Source organism: Artemia franciscana, chromosome 7, assembly GCF_032884065.1.
Source record: "Artemia franciscana chromosome 7, ASM3288406v1, whole genome shotgun sequence".
Taxonomy (NCBI): Eukaryota; Metazoa; Arthropoda; class Branchiopoda; order Anostraca; family Artemiidae; genus Artemia; species Artemia franciscana.
Window position 1 is genome coordinate 60,248,204 of NC_088869.1, and position 24,144 is coordinate 60,272,347.

At 35.9% G+C, this 24,144-nt stretch overlaps 1 protein-coding gene across 1 annotated transcript in view; it reads right to left on the reverse strand.

Moving 5' to 3' along the window:
• Window positions 1-11,268: 11,268 nt before the first annotated feature.
• The window catches only part of LOC136029558 (zinc finger CCCH domain-containing protein 14-like), a 54,448-nt gene continuing 41,572 nt past the window's right edge, over window positions 11,269-24,144 (reverse strand). Inside the window, exons 12-13 of the mRNA XM_065708037.1 lie at window positions 19,363-19,472; window positions 11,269-11,461 (exon numbers count right to left, since the gene is read on the reverse strand). Of these exons, the coding sequence (XP_065564109.1) occupies window positions 11,336-11,461; window positions 19,363-19,472 (236 nt within the window). The 3' untranslated portion in view covers window positions 11,269-11,335. The remainder of the gene's footprint in view (window positions 11,462-19,362; window positions 19,473-24,144) is intronic.

Genomic DNA, 24,144 nt, shown 5'->3' on the forward strand with positions numbered 1-24,144 from the left:
TCGGTCACTTTTGTACTGGAAGTGATCTCATTCAAAAGCTTCGGTGATCCATGAAGATCAATAGAGCTTATTTGATAGGAAATCAAAATTCTAGTGCCCTTTTTATGTGACCAAAAAGGCTGGAGGGCAACTAGCTCCCCTCTCACGCCCCCTTTTCCCCAGTCATTTGATAAAAATTTTGACCATTTGATTCCGCATGATTAAAAGATTCAATAACTATGCCATTGCGGATGCCAGGACTCCCCATGGTCCTTGGGGAAAAGGCTGTAAGCTACGTAATTTTTCCACTGTTCGAATACGGTATTTGTTACTGGGAAATATACGAACATTTTTGGGAGGTATTTTATGTGGGAGGAGGGAGTGTGTATTTTTCATGGGGAGAGTTTTCCGTGGGGTGGAAAGTATCCGGGGGAAAGTTTTCGGGAAGACGTAGGGAATTTCCAGGCATGATTCGAAAAACAATCAGAAGTTAGATAAAAAAAACAAGTTTTTCCAACTTGTATCTGATTCAACAAGTTTCAATACTTCTTTTGTATCTGATCAGTCAAATTATAAGGTCCGTAATTCTCTGAACATTCAAATTCCAACTACACCAACAATAACATCCTTTTCGCTACGTGTAATTTGATATAAAACCCCCTTCCCGATTCGGCTCGAATGCCACTCGTTTGACACCTTTAAAAGACTTGCAAAAATATTTCGGCTTCCTTATGATTAATATTTCCATGACAGATATAGTGTTATTCTTACTTTTTTTTTTTTTTTAGTTATAGACCTTGTCATTGATTACAGTTGTCATGAAGCTTACTTAATGAACTCTCTTTTTTTCAGCAAAACGAAATAGAATTTGAATAGATAAGCTTAATTTAGAAGGTAAAGAAAAGAAGTAAACATGGATAATAGTGTGAGATCAGGGTAAGAGACAGAAAACCAAAATCAAAGCCCTTGTACGTCTGTTGTCACCATACAAGCTAAAAATATATCTGAAATTGAAGAGATAGCCGGATGGTTGAATGTACCTTTTTTTAGACAAAACGAATTAAAATTTCAATAGAAAAGCTTAACTTAGAAAGTAAAAAAAAGGAGACAACACAAATTAGTGGTTGCATGTACCGTATTTGTTCAGACAATTTGAAAAAAAAAGCTTAATTTAGAAAGCCCAATAAAAAAGGAGTAAAAACAGATTATAGGGCTAGATCAGGACAACAGACAGAAACCAAAATCAATGCCCTTGTACGTCTGTTGTCGTTAAAAAAAGCTAAAAATATTTAACATTGAAGAGATAGCAGAGTGGTTGCATATACCGTTTTTTTTTTTTTTTAGACAAAACGAAATAGAGTTTGAATAGAAAAGCTTAATTTAGAAAGTAAAATAAAAAATAAAACACAGAGCATAGCGATACATCAGGGCAACAGAAAAAAAACCCAAAATCAATGCCATTGTACGTCTGTTGTCGTCATACAAGCTGAAAATATTTAACATTGACAAGATAGCCGGGTGGTTGCATGTACTGTTTTTTGTTCAGACAAATTGACAAAAACTTTGTACGAAAAAGCTTAATTTAGAAAGCCCATAAAAAAGGAGCAAAAACAGAATATAGGGCTGAATCAGGGCAACAGACAAAAACCAAAATCAATACCCATGTACGTTTGTTTTAGCCATACAAGCTAAAAATATCTAACATTGAAGAGATAGTCGGGCGGTTGCATGTACCTTTTTTTTTTTTTTTTTTTTTGACAAAACGAAATAGAATTTTAATAGAAAAGCTTAATTTAGAAAGTAAAAAAATAAGGAGAAAACACAGATAATAGTAATAGATCAGGGCAACAGACAAAAACTGAAATCAATACAATTGTGCGTCTGTTGTCGCCATACAAGGTAAAAATATCTAATACTGACGAGATAGCCTGGTGGTTCCATGTACCGTTTTTTGACATAGAATTTGTACGAAATAGATTAATTTAGAAAGCTCAATAAAAAAAGAGTAAGCGCAGATTCTAGGACTGGATCAGGGCAACAGACAGAAACCGAAATCTATGTCCTTTTACGTCTGCTGTAGCCACACAAGCTAAAAGTATTTAACAATGAAGACATACCTGAGTGGTGGCATGTAATGTTTTTTTTAGACAAAACGGAATAGAATATGAATAGAAAAGCTGAATTTACAAAGTTTAAAAAAATAGAAATCGCATATTATAGTGATCGCATATTATAGTTACAGACGCCCTTGTACGTCTGTTGCCGCCATGCAAGCTAAAAAAAATTTAACATTGACGTGATAGCCGGGTGGTTGCATGTACCTTTTTATTTTTTAGACAAAACGAAATAGAATTTGAATAGAAAAGCTCAGCATAGAAAGTAAAAAAAAAAGAGAAAACACAGATAATAGTGATAGATCAGGGCCACAGACCAAAACTGAAATAAATACCCTTGTACGTCTGTTGTCGCCAACCAAGCTAAAAAAAAATCTAACATTGACGAGATAGCCGGGTGGTTGCATTTACCTTCTTATTTTTTAGACAAAACGAAAAAGAATTTGAATAGAAAAGCTTAATATAGAAAGTAAAAAAAAGGAGAAAAAAAGATAATAGTGATAGATCAGGGCAACAGACCAAAACTCAGATAAATGCCCTTGTACGTCTGTTGTCGCCATACAAGCTAAAAAATATTTAACATTGACGAGATACCCGGGTGATTGCATGTCCCGTTTTTTGTTCAAACAAATTGACATAGACTTTACACGATATAGCTTAATTTAGAAAGCTCAATAAAAAGAGGAGTAAGCATAGACTATAGGGCTGTATCAGGGCAATAGACAGAAACCAAAATCAATGCCTTTGTACGTATGTTGTCGCCATACAAGCTAAAAATATTTAACATTGAAGAGATGCCGGGTGGTTGCAAGTACCGTTTTCAAACAGTTCGTGGTAACGAACTGTAGTAAGGATCGACCCGGCTCAATAGTAACCAAAACTCTAAAAAGTGGAATGGTCAAAGTTTGTAACTTGTAGGCCCTCCCACGGGGACCGTGGAGGAGTAAGTCGTCTCCAAAGACATAGTTATAAGGTGTTTCGAGTACGCTGAATAAAATGGCTACCTCAGAATTTTGATCCGTTGACTTTGGGAAAATAATTAGCGTGGGAGGGGGCCTAGGTGCCCTCCAATTTTTTTTGGTCACTTAAAAAGGGCACTAGAACTTTTCATTTCCGTTAGAATGAGCCCTTTCGCAACATTCTAGGACAACTGGGTCGATACGATCACCCCTGGGAAAAAAACAAACAAATAAACACGCATCCGTGATCTGCCTTCTGGCAAAAAATACAAAATTCCACATTTTTGTAGATGGGAGCTTGACACTTGTACAGTAGGGTTCTCTGATACGCTGAATCTGATGGTGTAATTTTCGTTAAGATTCTATGACTTTTAGGGGGTGTTTCTCCCTATTTTTTTAAAATAACACAAATTTTCTCAGGCTCGTAACTTTTGATGCGTAAGACTAAACTTGATGAAACTTATATATTTAAAATCAGCATTAAAATGCGATTCTTTTGATGTAGCTATTGGTATCCATTTTCTAGAGTTTTGGTTTCTATTGAGCCGGGTCGCTCCTTACTACAGTTCGTTACCACGAATTGTTTGATTATCGCCATACAAGCTAAAAATATTTAACATTGAAGAGATAGCTTGGCGGTTGCTTGTACCGTTTTTGTAGACAAATTAAAATAGAATTTGCACGAAAAAGCTTACTTTAGATGGTAAATAAAAGCAGTAAACACTGATTGTATTGCTGGATCAGAGCAATAGACAGAAACTACAAATGCCCTTGTACGTCTTTTGTCGCCAAACAAGCTAAAAATTATTAAAATTGAAGAGATAGACAAATAGATAGACAAAAAGAGATAGACCGTTTTTGTAGACAAATTGAAATAGACTTTGCACGAAAAAGCTTAATTTAGATAGTAAACACAAGCAGTAAACACTGATTATAGTGCTGGAACAGAGCAATAGACAGCAATTAATAGAAAATAGAGAGCAATTATTAACATTGACGAGATAGCCCGGTGGTTGCAGGTACCGTTTTTGTAGACAAATTGTAATAGACTTTGCACGAAAAAGCTCAATTTAGATAGTAAACAATCAAGGAGGCACACTCGTGCCTCTATAAAGAGGCGAACCACGACAATGTTAAGCGATCTTCGGTTCCAGTGGTCGCAGAGGGATGGGAAGGGATGCATTTCGTAGCCCGAGCTCCAACTAAGAAACCTGCCAAATTTCACCCCCCTCCGACTTTTCCTTCATGGGGAAAATCTGGCCGAAAGTTTCGACCCACCAACCCCAGCCCCCCTTTAACGTTGTCCGATCGGGCTGAAATTCACAAATTAAGGTCCCCTAGGGCCCAGGAGCTTATCCGCGAAATTTCAGCTCGATCCGATAACTCCTTCCCTGTTTTCCAGAAACCACGCATAGCCACTTAATTTTCATATTCTTTTTTTTTCTCGACAACTACAGGTCACAGCCGACATCGGATCTGGGTGTACGAAGACTCATTCGACGCGGAATTCTCCGAGTAAGTGCCCTTGAAATTTTCGTAGGAAAATCTTAACCTCCCGAAAGTTTCGACCCCCCAACCCCCCCCCCTTTAACGTTGTCCGATCGGGCTGAAATTCACAAGTTAAGGTCCCCTACGGCCCAGGAGCTTATCCACGAAATTTCAGCTCGATCCGATAACTCCTTCCCTGTTTTCCAGAAACCACGCATTAGCCACTTAATTAACCAATTTCTCCATAAGAGCCCATGTTAATTTGAAATTTTTAAAATTTATTTAAAAGTTATATTTACACACATGCAGGTGGTTAGCTCAGTCGGTAGAGCGTGGGACTTTTAATCCTCGGTTCAAGGGTTCAAGTCCCTTATCGGGCTTTTTTTTCACAAAAGAAAAACGTACAGAAATAATATGAAAAAAACTTCGTTTTCTTAAAGAGTTAAAGAGGCTGCGTCCCAAAGTCGAACCTTAAAACGTACAGGAATTGGGAGAGGCAGTTGGGGGGCTGCCGCCCCCCAAACCCCCCGCTTTTAAAGACTCTTTTGTACAGGTTTTTTGTTGCCCCCCGCTCTTGGCTTCGGAAAGGCCCTCTTTTAATTAACAAAAAATTGAAATGAATGAATAATGGACTAACTTCGAAAAATGTTAAACACAAGAGGACAGGAGAACCATTGCGCCGAAACTAGTAATTAGTAACAATGAAGTCCCCCCACAACAAAAAAACCTGTACAAAAGAGTCTTTAAAAGCGGGGGGTTTGGGGGGCGGCAGCCCCCCAACTGCTTCTCCTAATTCCTGTACGTTTTAAGGTTCGACTTTGGGACGCAGCCTCTTTAACTCTTTAAGAAAACGAAGTTTTTTTCATATTATAGCAGTAAACACTGATTATAGTGCTGGATCAGAGCAATAGACAGAAAATAGAATCAATGCCCTTGTATCAGTGCCCTTTTCTGAATAGGAAAGCTTAATTTAAATAGTAAACAAAAGCAGTAAACACTGATTATGGTGCTGGATCAGAGCTATAGACAAACACTAAAATCAGTGCCCTTGTAGGTCTATTATCGCCATACAAGCTTAAAATACTTAACATTGAAGATATAGCCGGTGGTTGCATGTACCGTTTTTGTAGACAAATTGAAATAGACTTTGCACGAAAAAGCTTTATTTAGATAGTAATCAAAAACAGTAAACACTGATTATGGTGCTGGATCAGAGCTATAGACAAACACTAAAATCAGTGCCCTTGTAGGTCTATTATCGCCATACAAGCTTAAAATACTTAACATTGAAGATATAGCCGGTGGTTGCATGTACCGTTTTTGTAGACAAATTGAAATAGACTTTGCACGAAAAAGCTTTATTTAGATAGTAATCAAAAACAGTAAACACTGATTATGGTGCTGGATCAGAGCTATAGACAAACACTAAAATCAGTGCCCTTGTAGGTCTATTATCGCCATACAAGCTTAAAATACTTAACATTGAAGATATAGCCGGTGGTTGCATGTACCGTTTTTGTAGACAAATTGAAATAGACTTTGCACGAAAAAGCTTTATTTAGATAGTAATCAAAAACAGTAAACACTGATTATGGTGCTGGATCAGAGCTATAGACAAACACTAAAATCAGTGCCCTTGTAGGTCTATTATCGCCATACAAGCTTAAAATACTTAACATTGAAGATATAGCCGGTGGTTGCATGTACCGTTTTTGTAGACAAATTGAAATAGACTTTGCACGAAAAAGCTTTATTTAGATAGTAATCAAAAACAGTAAACACTGATTATGGTGCTGGATCAGAGCTATAGACAAACACTAAAATCAGTGCCCTTGTAGGTCTATTATCGCCATACAAGCTTAAAATACTTAACATTGAAGATATAGCCGGTGGTTGCATGTACCGTTTTTGTAGACAAATTGAAATAGACTTTGCACGAAAAAGCTTTATTTAGATAGTAATCAAAAACAGTAAACACTGATTATGGTGCTGGATCAGAGCTATAGACAAACACTAAAATCAGTGCCCTTGTAGGTCTATTATCGCCATACAAGCTTAAAATACTTAACATTGAAGATATAGCCGGTGGTTGCATGTACCGTTTTTGTAGACAAATTGAAATAGACTTTGCACGAAAAAGCTTTATTTAGATAGTAATCAAAAACAGTAAACACTGATTATGGTGCTGGATCAGAGCTATAGACAAACACTAAAATCAGTGCCCTTGTAGGTCTATTATCGCCATACAAGCTTAAAATACTTAACATTGAAGATATAGCCGGGTGGTTGCATGTACCGTTTTTGTAGACAAATTGAAATAGACTTTGCACGAAAAAGCTTTATTTAGATAGTAATCAAAAACAGTAAACACTGATTATGGTGCTGGATAAGAGCTATAGACAAACACTAAAATCAGTGCCCTTGTAGGTCTATTATCGCCATACAAGCTTAAAATACTTAACATTGAAGATATAGCCGGTGGTTGCATGTACCGTTTTTGTAGACAAATTGAAATAGACTTTGCACGAAAAAGCTTTATTTAGATAGTAATCAAAAACAGTAAACACTGATTATGGTGCTGGATCAGAGCTATAGACAAACACTAAAATCAGTGCCCTTGTGGGTCTATTATCGCCATACAAGCTTAAAATACTTAACATTGAAGATATAGCCGGGTGGTTGCATGTACCGTTTTTGTAGACAAATTGAAATAGACTTTGCACGAAAAAGCTTTATTTAGATAGTAATCAAAAACAGTAAACACTGATTATGGTGCTGGATCAGAGCTATAGACAAACACTAAAATCAGTGCCCTTGTAGGTCTATTATCGCCATACAAGCTTAAAATACTTAACATTGAAGATATAGCCGGGTGGTTGCATGTACCGTTTTTGTAGACAAATTGAAATAGACTTTGCACGAAAAAGCTTTATTTAGATAGTAATCAAAAACAGTAAACACTGATTATGGTGCTGGATAAGAGCTATAGACAAACACTAAAATCAGTGCCCTTGTAGGTCTATTATCGCCATACAAGCTTAAAATACTTAACATTGAAGATATAGCCGGTGGTTGCATGTACCGTTTTTGTAGACAAATTGAAATAGACTTTGCACGAAAAAGCTTTATTTAGATAGTAATCAAAAACAGTAAACACTGATTATGGTGCTGGATCAGAGCTATAGACAAACACTAAAATCAGTGCCCTTGTAGGTCTATTATCGCCATACAAGCTTAAAATACTTAACATTGAAGATATAGCCGGTGGTTGCATGTACCGTTTTTGTAGACAAATTGAAATAGACTTTGCACGAAAAAGCTTTATTTAGATAGTAATCAAAAACAGTAAACACTGATTATGGTGCTGGATAAGAGCTATAGACAAACACTAAAATCAGTGCCCTTGTAGGTCTATTATCGCCATACAAGCTTAAAATACTTAACATTGAAGATATAGCCGGTGGTTGCATGTACCGTTTTTGTAGACAAATTGAAATAGACTTTGCACGAAAAAGCTTTATTTAGATAGTAATCAAAAACAGTAAACACTGATTATGGTGCTGGATCAGAGCTATAGACAAACACTAAAATCAGTGCCCTTGTAGGTCTATTATCGCCATACAAGCTTAAAATACTTAACATTGAAGATATAGCCGGTGGTTGCATGTACCGTTTTTGTAGACAAATTGAAATAGACTTTGCACGAAAAAGCTTTATTTAGATAGTAATCAAAAACAGTAAACACTGATTATGGTGCTGGATCAGAGCTATAGACAAACACTAAAATCAGTGCCCTTGTAGGTCTATTATCGCCATACAAGCTTAAAATACTTAACATTGAAGATATAGCCGGGTGGTTGCATGTACCGTTTTTGTAGACAAATTGAAATAGACTTTGCACGAAAAAGCTTTATTTAGATAGTAATCAAAAACAGTAAACACTGATTATGGTGCTGGATCAGAGCTATAGACAAACACTAAAATCAGTGCCCTTGTAGGTCTATTATCGCCATACAAGCTTAAAATACTTAACATTGAAGATATAGCCGGGTGGTTGCATGTACCGTTTTTGTAGACAAATTGAAATAGACTTTGCACGAAAAAGCTTTATTTAGATAGTAATCAAAAACAGTAAACACTGATTATGGTGCTGGATAAGAGCTATAGACAAACACTAAAATCAGTGCCCTTGTAGGTCTATTATCGCCATACAAGCTTAAAATACTTAACATTGAAGATATAGCCGGTGGTTGCATGTACCGTTTTTGTAGACAAATTGAAATAGACTTTGCACGAAAAAGCTTTATTTAGATAGTAATCAAAAACAGTAAACACTGATTATGGTGCTGGATAAGAGCTATAGACAAACACTAAAATCAGTGCCCTTGTAGGTCTATTATCGCCATACAAGCTTAAAATACTTAACATTGAAGATATAGCCGGTGGTTGCATGTACCGTTTTTGTAGACAAATTGAAATAGACTTTGCACGAAAAAGCTTTATTTAGATAGTAATCAAAAACAGTAAACACTGATTATGGTGCTGGATCAGAGCTATAGACAAACACTAAAATCAGTGCCCTTGTGGGTCTATTATCGCCATACAAGCTTAAAATACTTAACATTGAAGATATAGCCGGGTGGTTGCATGTACCGTTTTTGTAGACAAATTGAAATAGACTTTGCACGAAAAAGCTTTATTTAGATAGTAATCAAAAACAGTAAACACTGATTATGGTGCTGGATCAGAGCTATAGACAAACACTAAAATCAGTGCCCTTGTAGGTCTATTATCGCCATACAAGCTTAAAATACTTAACATTGAAGATATAGCCGGTGGTTGCATGTACCGTTTTTGTAGACAAATTGAAATAGACTTTGCACGAAAAAGCTTTATTTAGATAGTAATCAAAAACAGTAAACACTGATTATGGTGCTGGATCAGAGCTATAGACAAACACTAAAATCAGTGCCCTTGTGGGTCTATTATCGCCATACAAGCTTAAAATACTTAACATTGAAGATATAGCCGGGTGGTTGCATGTACCGTTTTTGTAGACAAATTGAAATAGACTTTGCACGAAAAAGCTTTATTTAGATAGTAATCAAAAACAGTAAACACTGATTATGGTGCTGGATCAGAGCTATAGACAAACACTAAAATCAGTGCCCTTGTAGGTCTATTATCGCCATACAAGCTTAAAATACTTAACATTGAAGATATAGCCGGGTGGTTGCATGTACCGTTTTTGTAGACAAATTGAAATAGACTTTGCACGAAAAAGCTTTATTTAGATAGTAATCAAAAACAGTAAACACTGATTATGGTGCTGGATCAGAGCTATAAACAAACACTAAAATCAGTGCCCTTGTAGGTCTATTATCGCCATACAAGCTTAAAATACTTAACATTGAAGATATAGCCGGGTGGTTGCATGTACTGATTTTGTAGACAAATTGAAATAGACTTAGCACGAAAAATCTTAATTTAGATAGTAAACAAAAGCAGTAAACACTGATTATAGTCCTGGAACAGAGCAATAGACAGAAATTGAAATCAATGCCCTTGTAGGTCTATTACCGCCATACAAGCTAAAAATATTGAACATTGAAGAGATAGCCGGGTGCTTGCATGTACCGTTTTTTGTAGAGAAATTGAAATTTTGTAGACAAATTGAAATCTTAATTTAGATAGTAATTAAATAAAAAAAAACAAGTTTTTTTAACTGCAAGTAAGGTGAGACATTAAAACTTAAAACGAACAGAAATTACTCCGTATATGAAAGAGGTCGTCCCCTCCGCAACGCCTCGCTTTTTACGCTAAAATGTTTTATTGTTTTAAAAATTAGAGTTGTAAAAGAGACAAACGTTTTCTTTTAGACAAACTGGAATAGACTTGGCACGAAAAAGCTTAATTTAGAAATTCCATAAAAAAATAAGTGAACACAGATTATAAAAAACACAATTACACGCCGTTACACGTTTGTTGTCATCGAACAAGCTAAAAATATTTAACATGGAACATAAACATATCTGTCATTCCACACAAATTAACGGTCCTGTGTCAATTCTAAATTCTTGGTTCAACCTGCCTTGGTTGACCATAGGTAGGCATGCCTTGTTTACCTGTCATTCCAGGCAATCTAATGGTCATATGTCAATTTTAGATTCTTGGTCAACATACCTGAGACTCTAGGCGGAGTGCCTTGCTAAAAGATAACAAACAAGTATTGGTCCAATAAGAGAGGCATACTTACTCCCGCCGTTTATCCGTGTCATTTAAACAAACACTTGGAAAACTATAGGTTCTATGACTACCTACCTAGTTCTTCTGCCCTAGGAATGACGCAAAGACGGATAATAGACTTATCTATTAACAAATGAACTAACATCATTTTTATACAATCCTAATAGGGGGGGGGGGGGTTAATTCCAGATTTGCCTCTCATTCAATCGGACTATCTGTCTTGGCTTTTTCTACAATTAACCATGGCTTGATGCCCACAACTATTCGATTTTAATTCAATTTTAATTCCCCCCTTAACTAATTAGATCTGCTCATTGTTTTCACGGTTCAACGGCTAAGATGGGCACAGGGGGCATAAGATATTTTATTTTGACGTCCCTCACACTTTATCGAAGTGGAATTATGGAGGATGAGAGGTATACCACCTAAATTGCATAAGATATAATTCAGTTATATACGAGAGAACAAATAAAGAGACACAATTGTTTAGACCGGGTTTTATTTAATTAAATAACACTGAAAAATGAAAAAAAAAACGAAAATTTACGATTATTTCAGATTTGGGGCTATCCATTTTTGATTTTGCGAAATTACTGGCTTATGTGTAGCTTTAGGTACGACTGGATGAGTGAATGTACAATCGGGACGCGTACACGCCAGGCCGTATCGGCAAATCTGAAAAAAAATAGTTATAATCACTTAGATGTTATGTAGTACTTAGTAAAACTAAAATTATTAATTTGCTTTTAGGTCTGCGAACCAAGATGAGAATATCAGAAGCTACGATGGTGACACCGCTCAAGTTTAATTCTGAAACATAGGCAATCGGATTGACAGAGACAGATCTTTTAAATCTTTTTCAAAGGGATTGTTTAAGGATCGTTTTAGGCACACATTTATTTACCATATGCCCAACAATGAGGTGTACGAAAAATGTAGTTCAATTTCACTTTCTAGGGTTATAATGAAAAAATGGGTAAGACGGCTAGGCCATGTTTTACAGACGGAGAATACTCAATTGTCAAAGATTGGACTTTTTGGCTATCCATCTCGTCCTCGAATGGGGCAGGAGGTAGTCTTAAGAAGGGTATTAAAGGACATTGGCACTTCATGGGAGGAGTAAAGGATGAAGCTTTGAGTAGATTGGGTCGGAGGAGGAGCGTAAAAAGCTGAGTTGGTCCCGGGCTTAGTGCTGCAGTGAGTTGTTAGCAGCAGGAGTAGTAGCGAGGGAAAATGCTTAATACAAACAAAAACTTGGAAAAACAACCATTTACACCCCCTAATTGGAAACTAAACAAACAAGCTAATGAAAAGGGTATCTCTCTTTTTCTATTTATCTGTCATAATTATTTCTGCTAGCCCAGCAAATAGCGACAACAAGGATTTGGTTTATACAGCTGCTACCGCTACAAACTCACTGCAGCTAAGACCAATACAGCTGCGTACGCTCCTCCCCACCCCCAATTTATTTAAAGCTTCATTGTTTACCACCTCTCATTCAGTTCCAATAACCTTCAAATCCTTCCTTATGACAATGTGGAAAGGGTGGTCGAATAAAATTTGGAGTGGGTTCCTTCAATTGGAAATCATTCAGGACTTTTATAAATAAATGAAAAATAACATAGATACGATACGAGAAATGCAGTTGAATAAGGCTTTTCAAATATGCAAGGCAGTTAGGGTAACATTTCTCAGGTTTAAATATAGAAACAAAAAATTGCTAATATAATTTTACCCCCAAATAATAATTTTTTTTACAAAATCTTTTTCCGAAATTAGACACTGTCCAAGTGCCAAGGTATTACCCTAGGCACAAGATTACCAAAGGGATAAATTAGACTGTTAATTAAATTGATGAAACTCAAGATGAAGGGGTATTACGTTTTTTAAGCCTAGGAAAATCAGTAAAAATTAAAAATTTCGGTGAAAAGCTCAAAGTGATGCTTAAAAAGTACTGCTCAACTAGCATTGTGGCTACAAGGCAACTCTAAAACACCAATTCTACCCTATATTTCCAAGGAGTACCTTATTTTACTCAGGTGAATCAGAAAAAATTTGATTTTTCAGTAAAAGCTGAAAGTGATGCTTAAAAAGTACTGCTCAACTGGCATTGTGGCTACAAGGCAACTCTAAAACACCAATTCTACCCTATATTTCCAAGGAGTACCTTATTTTACTCAGTTGTTTCAGAAAAAAGTTGATTTTTCAGTAAAAGCTGAAAGTGATGCTTAAAAAGTACTGCTCAACTGGCATTGTGGCTACAAGGCAACTCTAAAACACCAATTTTACCCTATATTTCCAAGGGAGTACCTTATTTTACCCAGGTGAATCAGAAAAAATTTGATTTTTCAGTAAAAGCTGAAAGTGATGCTTAAAAAGTACTGCTCAACTGGCATTGTGGCTACAAGGCAACTCTAAAACACCAATTTTACCCTACATTTCTAAGGGAGTACCTTATTTTACCCAGGAAAATCAGAAAAAAAATTAACTTTTCATTAAAAGATGAAATTGATGCTTAAAAAGAAATGCTCAAATGGTCTTGTGGCTACAGGGCAACTCTAAAACACCAGTTTTACCCTGTATATCCAAGGGAGTACCCTATTTTACCCAGGAAAATCCGAAAAAAATTTAAATTTTCAGTAAAAGCTGAAAGTGACACTTAAAAAAAAATGCTCAACTGGTCTTGTGGCTACAGGGCAACTCTAAAACACTAATTTTATCCTATATATCCAAGGGAGTACCCTATTCTACCCAGGAAAATCAGAACAAAATTTGAATTTTCAGTAAAAGCTGAAAGTGACACTTAAAAAGAAATGCTCAACTGGTCTTGTGGTTACAGGGCAACTCTAAAACACCAGCTTTACCCAATATTTCCAAGGGAGTGCCTTATTTTACCAATTTCACAGTAATTTTATAACACTACTCGGGTGTTACAGAAATTGTTCTAATCTAGGGTTAATTTCCATGTCGTGCCACTGTTCAATTTTCTAGTATTCGGCCAGTTTTCTGAAAATTAGACAGACAGGAGTTTAGCTGAGCCGACCAATTAGACTTATTCGAGGTCTTCGGCAAAGAATTGTATTGAGATCCATCCTGTTTAACACCCTGACATCTAGCTAAAAAAAAATGTTGACCAAGGCCAGCTTTCTAACAGTGACAACCTCCTGATTTTAAGCTGCTTCTCTACTAGAGAAAAAAGACCGTCTGAAAACTAGATACAAAAAATGGCTTGTTCTTGTTATTTGGCAGAGAAAATTAACAAGAGTATTTGCTCACACTAGAGCAAACTTAACAGGAACTTCGTAAATTGAACAGGAAGATGAAAACTTAACAGAAAGACCGCCTGAAATACAACGGCTTTTTATTTGACAATTGAGAAAATTAACAACAATATTTGCTCACAGTAGAGCAAGCATGCCTTTGTAAACTGAACAGGAAGATTCTTGAAAAGTTCTCGCACAGCTTTGCGAAACTGCCGCTCATCCTCACCTACTTTAATCATCACCGTTAGTAAGAAAATGTTCACGTAAACTGATAGACTATAACCCTGGTCTTTTTACAGTAAAACCTTAAGTTCTTGCAAACAATTGCCACCAACCCGTCTTAAGATCTCAAAATATAGAATACCCAATTCTCGTAGTACCATCTGTCAAACAAAAGGTACCCAAAAGAGAAGTCTGAAAAATTATTTGAGTTTCAGCCCCCACGCCCGATTTACGAGTGTAAATAAAAAAAAAAGGTATTGTTGAATTTTATTCTTTGCTACTGAAGTGTCCTTGCTTTCTTCTTTCTTGTTTTCTATCAGTCCGCTTTCCTCTTTTTTCTCTGTATGAGCGACCAAAAATAAAATGACTATCATTATTATCAAAAGATTAAAGCTGTGGCCTTAATCAGGATTCTTAGGCAAGCAAATCTATAAATTTAAAACCAGGATGAAAGTATAAGTTTTCAAAAGATTGAAAGATAAAAATGCAGAAAAAGTTGGTTGTACCTTTCAACCTTCAAAAGGGTTGAAAAACAAAAATTCACTGAAGTCTAAAATCTTTCGTTCTAAGGACTTACAAATAAGTTATGCAAATTAAATAGAATAGATTAATCTAATATGCCAAAACCAATTTTCGTTTGATGGTTTTTGTATCAATATAAAGCGGGGGGGGGGGTATCCTAAAACTTTCCTAAATTTGAATGAATAAATTTTGACTAAGAAGCAGATAGTTTGACTCAATTTGCTCCGTGCTGTTGTGAAAACTCTACCATGTTTACCAGCAAAACAGTTGAAGTTTCCAAAAATATAGTCCAGAGGCTCCCAAACTTATTTAACCTACTGTCCACTTTCTAGAATAAAATATTGTTTAGAGCCCCCTGTGAATGAATTCTTTTTAGATTTTAAGATCAATCAAATAGCAAAATACAGCAAAGGAACAAGGACTGATGTCAGCAATGTAAAATACACCTTACTCTACGACAGAAGAGATTGAAATCATTGGATGGAAAAAAAAACGTTGAGGTTAAATTTGTACATTACTAGGCTAGTAAAACTACATAGTGTCACGTTTTTATGTTGCCGTTAAAAAGGAAGAACTACTCCAAATTTAATTCGTTTTCAGTAAGGTGTACATAACACTTTAGCTCTTAGATGACCAGTTAGATGGCCTATGGTGTACAGGCCTTTCACCCCTGAACTAGTAAATGTCTACAAGAAACGGCTCAAAAACCGCGACTGGCATGATATTCTCTCATTGTCTGACGGTTACAAAATGGCAAGTTTATTCTGTAAGGAACTGTTCGAAAAATGCTGTGAAATTTTCCCACAAAAAAACAAGAGCTAAGAGCTCATATGGCACTTGTGACGAGGCGAGAAGAGCTAAGAGCCAAGAGATCATACGGTATGAGCTCTAACAAAATTCTATGAATCAATAGATTGATTTAAAAAGGAAAATAAGAGGCTTAATACCGGTCAGGATTTAAAATAAGAGCTCTGAATCACGATGTCCTTCTAAATATCAAAATTCCTTAAGATCCGATCACCCACTCGTAAGTTATAAATGCCTCATTTTTTCTAATTTTTTCAGAAATAACCCCCCCAACTACCCCAAAGAGAGCAGATCCGTTCCGGTTATGTCCACTCCACTCTAAGTGTTTTTCAAGTTTTAGGTTTCCCCCTCCCAAATCTCCCCCAATGTCACCAGATCCGGTCGGGATTTAAAATAAGAGCTCTAAGACACGATATCCTTCTACACATCAAATTTCATTGAGATCCGATCACCCGTTCGTAAGTTAAAAATACCTCATTTTTTCTAATTTTTCAGAATTACCCCCCCCCCACTACCCCAAAGAGAGCGGATCCGTTCCGATTATGTCAATCATGTATCTTGGACTTGTGCTTATTTTTCACATCAAGTTTCATCCCGATCCCTCCACTCTAAGTGTTTTCCAAGATTTTAGGTTTCCCCCTCCAACTCCCCCCAATTTCATCAGATCCGGTAGGGATTTAAAATAAGAGCTCTGAGACGCAATACCATTCCAAACATCAATTTTTTAAAGATCCCGTCACCCGCTCATAAGTCAAAAATACTTAATTTTTTCTATTTTTTCCGAATTAACCGGCCCCCCACTCCCCCCCCCCAGATGGTCAAATCGGGAAAACGATTTCTAATCTTTTTTCGATTAGAAAAATTATTTCTAATTTAATCTGGTCCGGTCCCTGATACGCTTGCCAGATTTCATCGTCCTAGCTTACCTGGAAGTGCCTAAAGTAGCAAAACCGGGACCGACAGAATTTGCGATTGCTATATGTCACTTGGTTAATACCAAGTGCCATAAAATATACGTGAAATCTAATGATAAATCATGGATTACTCAAGAGATTCGGAATCTTATAGAAGTGAGAAACGAATTGCATTTAATTGGACCCGTAAAAGATTTCAAAAAAGTAAGAAATTAAATCGTACATAAAATAAGATGTTCACGTAAGCAGTATGGGTCTAAAATAATAAGCAAAATATGTAAATCCAACCCAAGGAAGTACCATGATTTAGTTCAGAACATTATCAGCAAAAAAACTAACCAAAGTTGAAGCGAGAGATGTCAATGGTAAACCCATGTTACCTAGTGAAATTAATGATTTTTTTGCATCAATTTGTAAAATTCATCCGCAACTAAGAAAATTACCACCGAATGATTCAGTTTCAAATACCACTATACTTGAAGGCACTTGATTCTCGTAAATCTAGTTATCCTAGTGAGATACCGATTAAATTGATTATTGAGTGTGCTAACCTTTTATCTACTCCTTTAACGGTAATTTTTAACCAATGTTTTATTGATGGTGTTTTCCCATGTATTTTTAAACAGGCGAATGTAACGCCAATCCCCAAATGCAAGGCACCTGAAGATATTACCGATATGAGGCAGATTTCGAAAACACCAGCTCTTTCAAAAGTATTTGAAAGTTTTATTTTTGATTGTTTATTTGAGGACATAAATGATAATATTGATTACCAACAATTTGGATTTAGATCTGGGCATAGTGCTGTTCATTGCAGATAGTCTTGATCATAACGTAGTTGTGGAAAAAGCAAGGCTATGGGTGCCCGTTCATTTGTTGTACGAATACTCGCTAGTTTTCTCTTTGAAAGATCTCAGTGTGTCCAACTCCCTGATCATGATCCATCTGAATTTGTAAATATTTTTTGTGGTTCGCCAAAAGGGACAAAATTAGGCCCGCTTTCTTTTCTTATTGTTTTTAATCGTATTTTAACAAGAATTGGTGAGCGTTTTAAATTTGCTGATGATTTAACTGTTTTATCACTGCGACTAAGCCCTCCGACTGCTGAACAGTCTGACTTGATCGAAATCTATCATGATCTAAAAGCTGAATTAGGAAAGGTGAAACTGACGGTCGGTGAAACTAAGATCTCTTATATGACGTTTTCCTTCCTAAAGGGTAACAACCACTCTTCTCATAATTCCCTACTGCCGACAGAGAAAACTGTTAAAATACTTGGGATACTTTTGGACGATGATTTAAGATGGAATTTGCACGTTGACTATCTGACTAAAAAAGGCGCCTCGCTTTTACATTCATTTTCCAACCTAAAAAGATTTGGTATGCCAACTGAGGTTTTAAAGTCCATATACTGCAGCTATGTTAGACCTTCTCTTGAGTATGTATGTCCTGCTCGGCATCCAGGATTGACAAAAGATTAAACAGATAGACTTGAGACGATACAAAAAAGAGCTGTAAAAATTATACTTGGACAAAACTACTCAACATACGAGGATGCACTGAAACAACTCAATTTGGACTCACTTGATAGTCATAGACATGGTTTAACATATAGATTTGGATTAAATTGTTTGAATTCCCCAACTCATTGTCGTCTACTACCCAACCTTGAGAGCCCCCCAACTGAAGGATCAGTTACTAGACTCCGACAAATAAAAAAAATTGTCCACAGTTACTGACTTGCTCAGCCTATAGTACTGAGAGATATCGTAAATCATTTGTCCCATATTTACCCGTCATTTTAATAATATTGACATGACTAATATTTGATGTTTGATTAATATGTGTTTGATTAAATTTTCCTGTGAGTGTTTTCGAAGGTATAAATTATTTTTATCATGACATGTTAATGCTGGCTCCGGCTATTGTAGTGAATAAATATATTCTATTCTATTCCATTAGATTATGACAAAGGGGGAAGGGAGGCTAAAAAAGCAAAGGTGCACTTTAAGTCACTATTTTTCTCTTTTTTTTGGGGGGGGGGAAGGGAGTCCTTCGGACTAAAACCAAAGGGTGGAGGGGTCGGGGGCTTGAACTACCCTCATTAAGGTATGAATACTCCATCATTTTCCAGGCTAAAAAAGCGCGTTACCAGTGTGTCTGAGTCTACCATTATAAAGTTGAAATAATAATTGTCTAAATGTAAATTAGAAAGACTTATATTGTAAATAACGGAACTATTGTTTGAAAATTATAAGAAAAAGAATAAAAGAAAAAAAATATAAAAGAAAAAATGTTATTAAAAGAGTTACAAAAGAAAAAAAATGCAAACATTGGAAATCAACTTGTTGATAAGAATGAACCAGGTGTGTTCATTCTTCGCATAATCTTTTTTAATTCCTTAATCCTTCGGTCAATCCGTTAATCCTAATTTTTTTAAATTTGGTAATCCTTGACTCTTTTTTTTCAGCAGTAATCTCAAATAACATGTTTAACTAATTGCAATGAATATGTACTGCACCAAAGTGGCTTCAATTCACAAAAAATTAGGGGGGGAGACGTATTTTTCAAATCTATGGACAGATTTTTTAATAAAATTTTTTAGTCACAGTTCTAAAGAGGTGATTTTCAAAATTTATGAGGGAGGAGAGTAGGGTGTGAGAAACTGGGGTAAATATATCCCTCCCCAAATAAACTGACTCCAATGCTGCACTATTTACAGGAACTATAACGAATCTGTTGCCATAACGACCCTCTGAGTCGCTTCATTGCCAATCAGGGAACGGTAATTTTGGGACTCACTGGTTTAGTTTAAAGAGAAAAACAGAAAAGCACAACAGTAACTAACCTTTGGGTGAAAAAAAGGGCAGCTTGGGTTAATACAATTCGGAAAGAATTTGCATGCTGGCACACTGCTTGACTGAGAACTTGGAAAACTTCCAGGGTATGTTGAAACAGCTGAAAAAAAAAAAATTGAAATATGAAATTCCATCCAACGAAATGTTCTATGGACCGAAAAAAGACAAAATGATGACAACATTACCGTTCCATTGTTCCACAAGAACAGTTCCAATTAAATCTAAGAGAAGAAGTTCAATTTAAACAGAAATAAGACCGTCTAAATAGCGGATAAACATTTTTAAACCAACCATAAAATATTATTGCATTCACTAAAAAACATTATATATATAATTACTTTAAAAAACTCTCCACAAAACAGGTTTTGCAAAGAAAAGTAAAGAGCTCCATTGAGCCATTTATGACCAGAAATAAAGTCAAATAACTTTCCAAGCATAAAACTACCACAAATCGCAATCAATAAGAAAATGAAACCCAAAACGAAGAGAAATCACAATAAATAACCGAGTTAAACTCAAAACAAGCAGAGATTAACATGAACAGGGCTGACAAACCTCATGCCTTAGAGACCAGAACATAATTTGCACTTTACTGAAAAAAAAATGACCGTGAGTTTTCAGTTTAGTTGACATATACAGATATTTATTCCATAAAGTTTTGATATTTTTTTATTTATGAAAGTAAAAAATAGGAAAACATTTAAATTTATTCGTTTTCAGTATAGCGTAAATTATGTACTAGTCTTGAGAAGGCATCAGGGTTATCAGCCCTACTGGTGTTAATTTTTGCTCCTTTTGAGTTTGATTTGGCTATTTATAGTAATTTCTGTCGGTTTTGAGCTTCATTTATTTATTGATAGTGGTTTTACGCTCGCAAGGTTATTTGAGTTTATTTATGCTCATTTTTGGCTCAATGGACCTCTTGTTTTGTGGAAAGTTTTTTAAATTAATGTCTGTTCCTTTTTTATTGACATAGTTTTTTTCACGGAAAAAAATATATATCTTTTCAGTTTTTTCTATAAGAATCCCTAATTTGGGTTGCTATTTATATGTTAGAAAAATGTAATTTTATAACTCCTGAAGTTGACCGGAAAAATAAAACTTAATATCATTTCTAAAAGAATCTATCTATGTTCGTTGACAACCTGGATACACTTACACTATTTGAACTGAATGGCCCCATTCGTTCTCGATGTATTGCTGAGGTGTCTTATTGGCAACCATTAACACAATCCATTTTTATTTAGTTTATAGCAACATTTAAAATGTAAGCATAATGGGTCTGTTTCCTAATTGTGGGGGGGGGGGGTTGATATGTCCAATATCCCTAAAGACATAGTTGCTGGATCGTTCTGCAATGCCGAACAGAATGGATATCTCAAAATTTTGACGATGCGTTTGGAAAAAGAATGGGATTAAGAGAAGGGCTGCTTGCCCTCCAATCTCTTTTTACTCTTAAAAAGGTCATCGGAACTTTTAATTTTGAATTGCATTAGCTCCTTTAAAAGTTTCAATGATATTTCTAGCTGTTATAGAGTGATGCTGCCTATGATATTGCTAATATGCCCTTTTGAAAACCTCCATGAATATGAATTTTTAGTTTAACTGAAGCTCCTCCCAAACGTTCTCAACAAGTTTCGCCATAATACCCTTGACGAAAATATAACAGTTCAAAATAGGGATGAAACCTTTTAATTGACACTGAACAGATATAGAATTTTAACTGTATATTTCCAACACATATACAGTGTTCATCATCAGCAGTAGTTTTACTGCTGATAATGAACACTGTATATGTGTTTGAAATATCCAGTTAAAAAATTTTATATCTGTTCACTGTCAATTAAAAGGTTTCATCCCTATTTTGAGCTGTTACATTTTCATCATGGAAAGGCAGTGTTGTCTTCGAAGTTATCTACGTCGAGTATAATACCATTACCGTGATTAGTTACAGCAACTGCAGTGTTAGTATTAAAAACATAAAAATAGTGCCTTCTAGCTAGTTCAAAATCCCCCACAGCTTACCCCTAAAGATTTAAATTAATAATAAAAATTGTTCTTCAAATATTGTTTTGTCACGTTTTTGACAGTCCACATGCTCATAGTTTATTTGGATTTACTTCAACATCCGGCTAAATATTCCTTAAAAGCTTCACCTTAATACCCTCAGCTTGCACAGCAGCAATAGTTGTAGCAGCATTAGTAACAGTATGCACATAGCACCTTTGGTTTCTTCCCATCCCCTTCAACACACGCTGAAAGTTTCAGCTTAATATCATCAGCCGTTTCCGAAACCTTTCTGATGCGTCCACTTGACAACCTGAGTGAGCATAGTATGTTTTGAATTAGCTCCATACGGTCTCTGGACATCCCAAATTTTTCGCCTTAATACCCTTAATTTTAATAGAAGTAGTAGCAGTAGAATTAATTGTAGTAGTCTAAGCTTTAGTGGCGGTAGAAGCAATACGAGTAGTAATAATAGTAACAGTAGTAGTAGTATGTGTAGAAGCTGTAGCATTAGGATATAAATATTTCCTTTTAGTTAGTTCAACATCCCTCACAAAAAGCCCTGTTAGTTATAACCTCACACATTTAACTGTTCTTAAGATATTGCTGTTACACCCTTCTGAAAACCTACATACAGCTGGCGTGTTGTGACTCAGTTCATTCCCCCTCCCTCAAAATTTATTAAAAATTGTACCTTCATACCCTTAAACATAGTGTTAGTAGTAGTCAAAGTAGCAGTGTTGGTATTACTAGTAATAGTATTGAATAGCGGTAGTAGTACTAGCAGTGTAGTATTCACATATTGCCTTTTGGTCAGTAGAACATACCTCTCATCAAGTCTTGGAAATTTCATTTTGATACAATTAACCATTGCTTAGACACTGCGGATATGTCCTTCTGATAACTTGTATGTTCATATACTTTTTGAAATTTTCATTTCAATGCTCTTAGCCTTACAAGTAGTTGCAATAGAAGTAGTAGTAGTAAATGTAGCAATAACAGTAGTACTAGTAGTAGTGTGCACACATTGCCTTTTGGTGATATGATATTCCCCTTTAAGTATTCTCTGGAAGTTCCAACTTAATACCCAAATCAATTCTTGAGATACGTTATTTTGACAATGTGCATGCACATAGCGCCTTTTGATTTAATTCAAATTTCCCCTCGATATTGTAAATGGAGTTGCGTGATAGTAGTAGTGGTGGTAGTTGTAGTAGTATTGGTAGCATGCAAATATTGACTTTTTGATGATCTCCCTTATAATTTCCTAAATTTTCCAAATTAATATACTCATTTATTCGTGTGTTACACCCTTTTGACAATCTGTATACATATAACATGTTTTGATTTAGTTCAGCCCTCCCCTCCACATTCTCTGAAAGGCTCACATGAATACCCTTCGTCCTATTGGAAAATTAAGTTCAAACATGCACACCATACACACTCATTTACTATTTGTAACCAATGAACGAATTGCCTAACTTACAGCCCCTGTTCTGGGGATTGTGGGGAGGTTAATATTCCCAAAGACAAAGTTACTGGACCTTTCAACAATGCTGAACAAAATAGCTTTCTTAAAATTTCGATCGGATATGTTTTGGGGAATTATAGGATTTGGGGGGGGGGGGTCTGATTGCCCTCCATTCCCTTTTGACTCTTAAAAAGGTCACTAAAACTTCTGATTTTCGATCAAGTGAGCTGTATCCGATCCAGAGTTTGTGCGACCACTCGTTCCATAAAAACCTTATATGCAACGGGGCATAGCTTACAACCCTTATCCATAAGCTCTGGGGGATTTTGTCCACCCTAAAGACATTGTTATATGATTTTTGGACTATTCATAACAAAATGGCTATCTCACAATTTCAATTGAATGAGTTTCGGGAATAGAGGATGTCAGGGAGGGGGGGGGGGTTAGATGCTCTCCATCACGTTTGAGACTTAAAAGGAAACTAGAACTACATATTTCCAGTCAAATGAACCTCTTCTAAAGTTCACACGACCACCGCTTCACATAAGGTTCAAAAACCTTATATGACCCTGGGGCAAAACTTACAACCCTTAACCCAGATCCTAGGGGATTCTCTCAACCCCAGGGGCATTATTATATCATTTTTGGACTATTTTTGAACAAATGGTTATCTCAAAATTCCCGTCGGATGCATTGCGGAAAATGCGACGTGGGGGGAGCTACACTTTGACTCTTAAAAAGGTACTAGAATATCTGATTTTCGGTTCAATGAGGCACCTTCAGAGTTTATAAGACCACCTTTTCCATAAAAGTCGTATATCCCCTCGGGGCATAACTTACAACCCATGCCCTAAGGGCTCTGGGAGGATGTCATCCTCAAAGACATAATTTCCGGACCTTTCAACTATACTGAACAAAATGGCTATCACAAAATTTTGATTGGATGTCTTTGGGGAAATGATGTACATGGGAGGGAGGTTATTTGCCCTCTAGTCACTTTCGACTATTAAAATGGGCACTAGCCCTTTCAATTTCCAATCGAACTCGTTCGATACGAAGTGTCCTGATCTAAAAAAAAAAATAAGACTTTTTTCTTTCGCTTAACGAACAAAAATAGAAGTACATCTTATTAGGCAGCTTCTCATCATCGAACTATCATTTTCATTAAAAATAGTAATTCAAATTAATTCAAATAATCATCTACAATCCCAACCTTTTTTGTTAGTTTGACTGGTGCACATTAAAAAAAAAAAAAGGAAAATAGGGCAAATCTGCTTGACTTGCCATTTAGAGA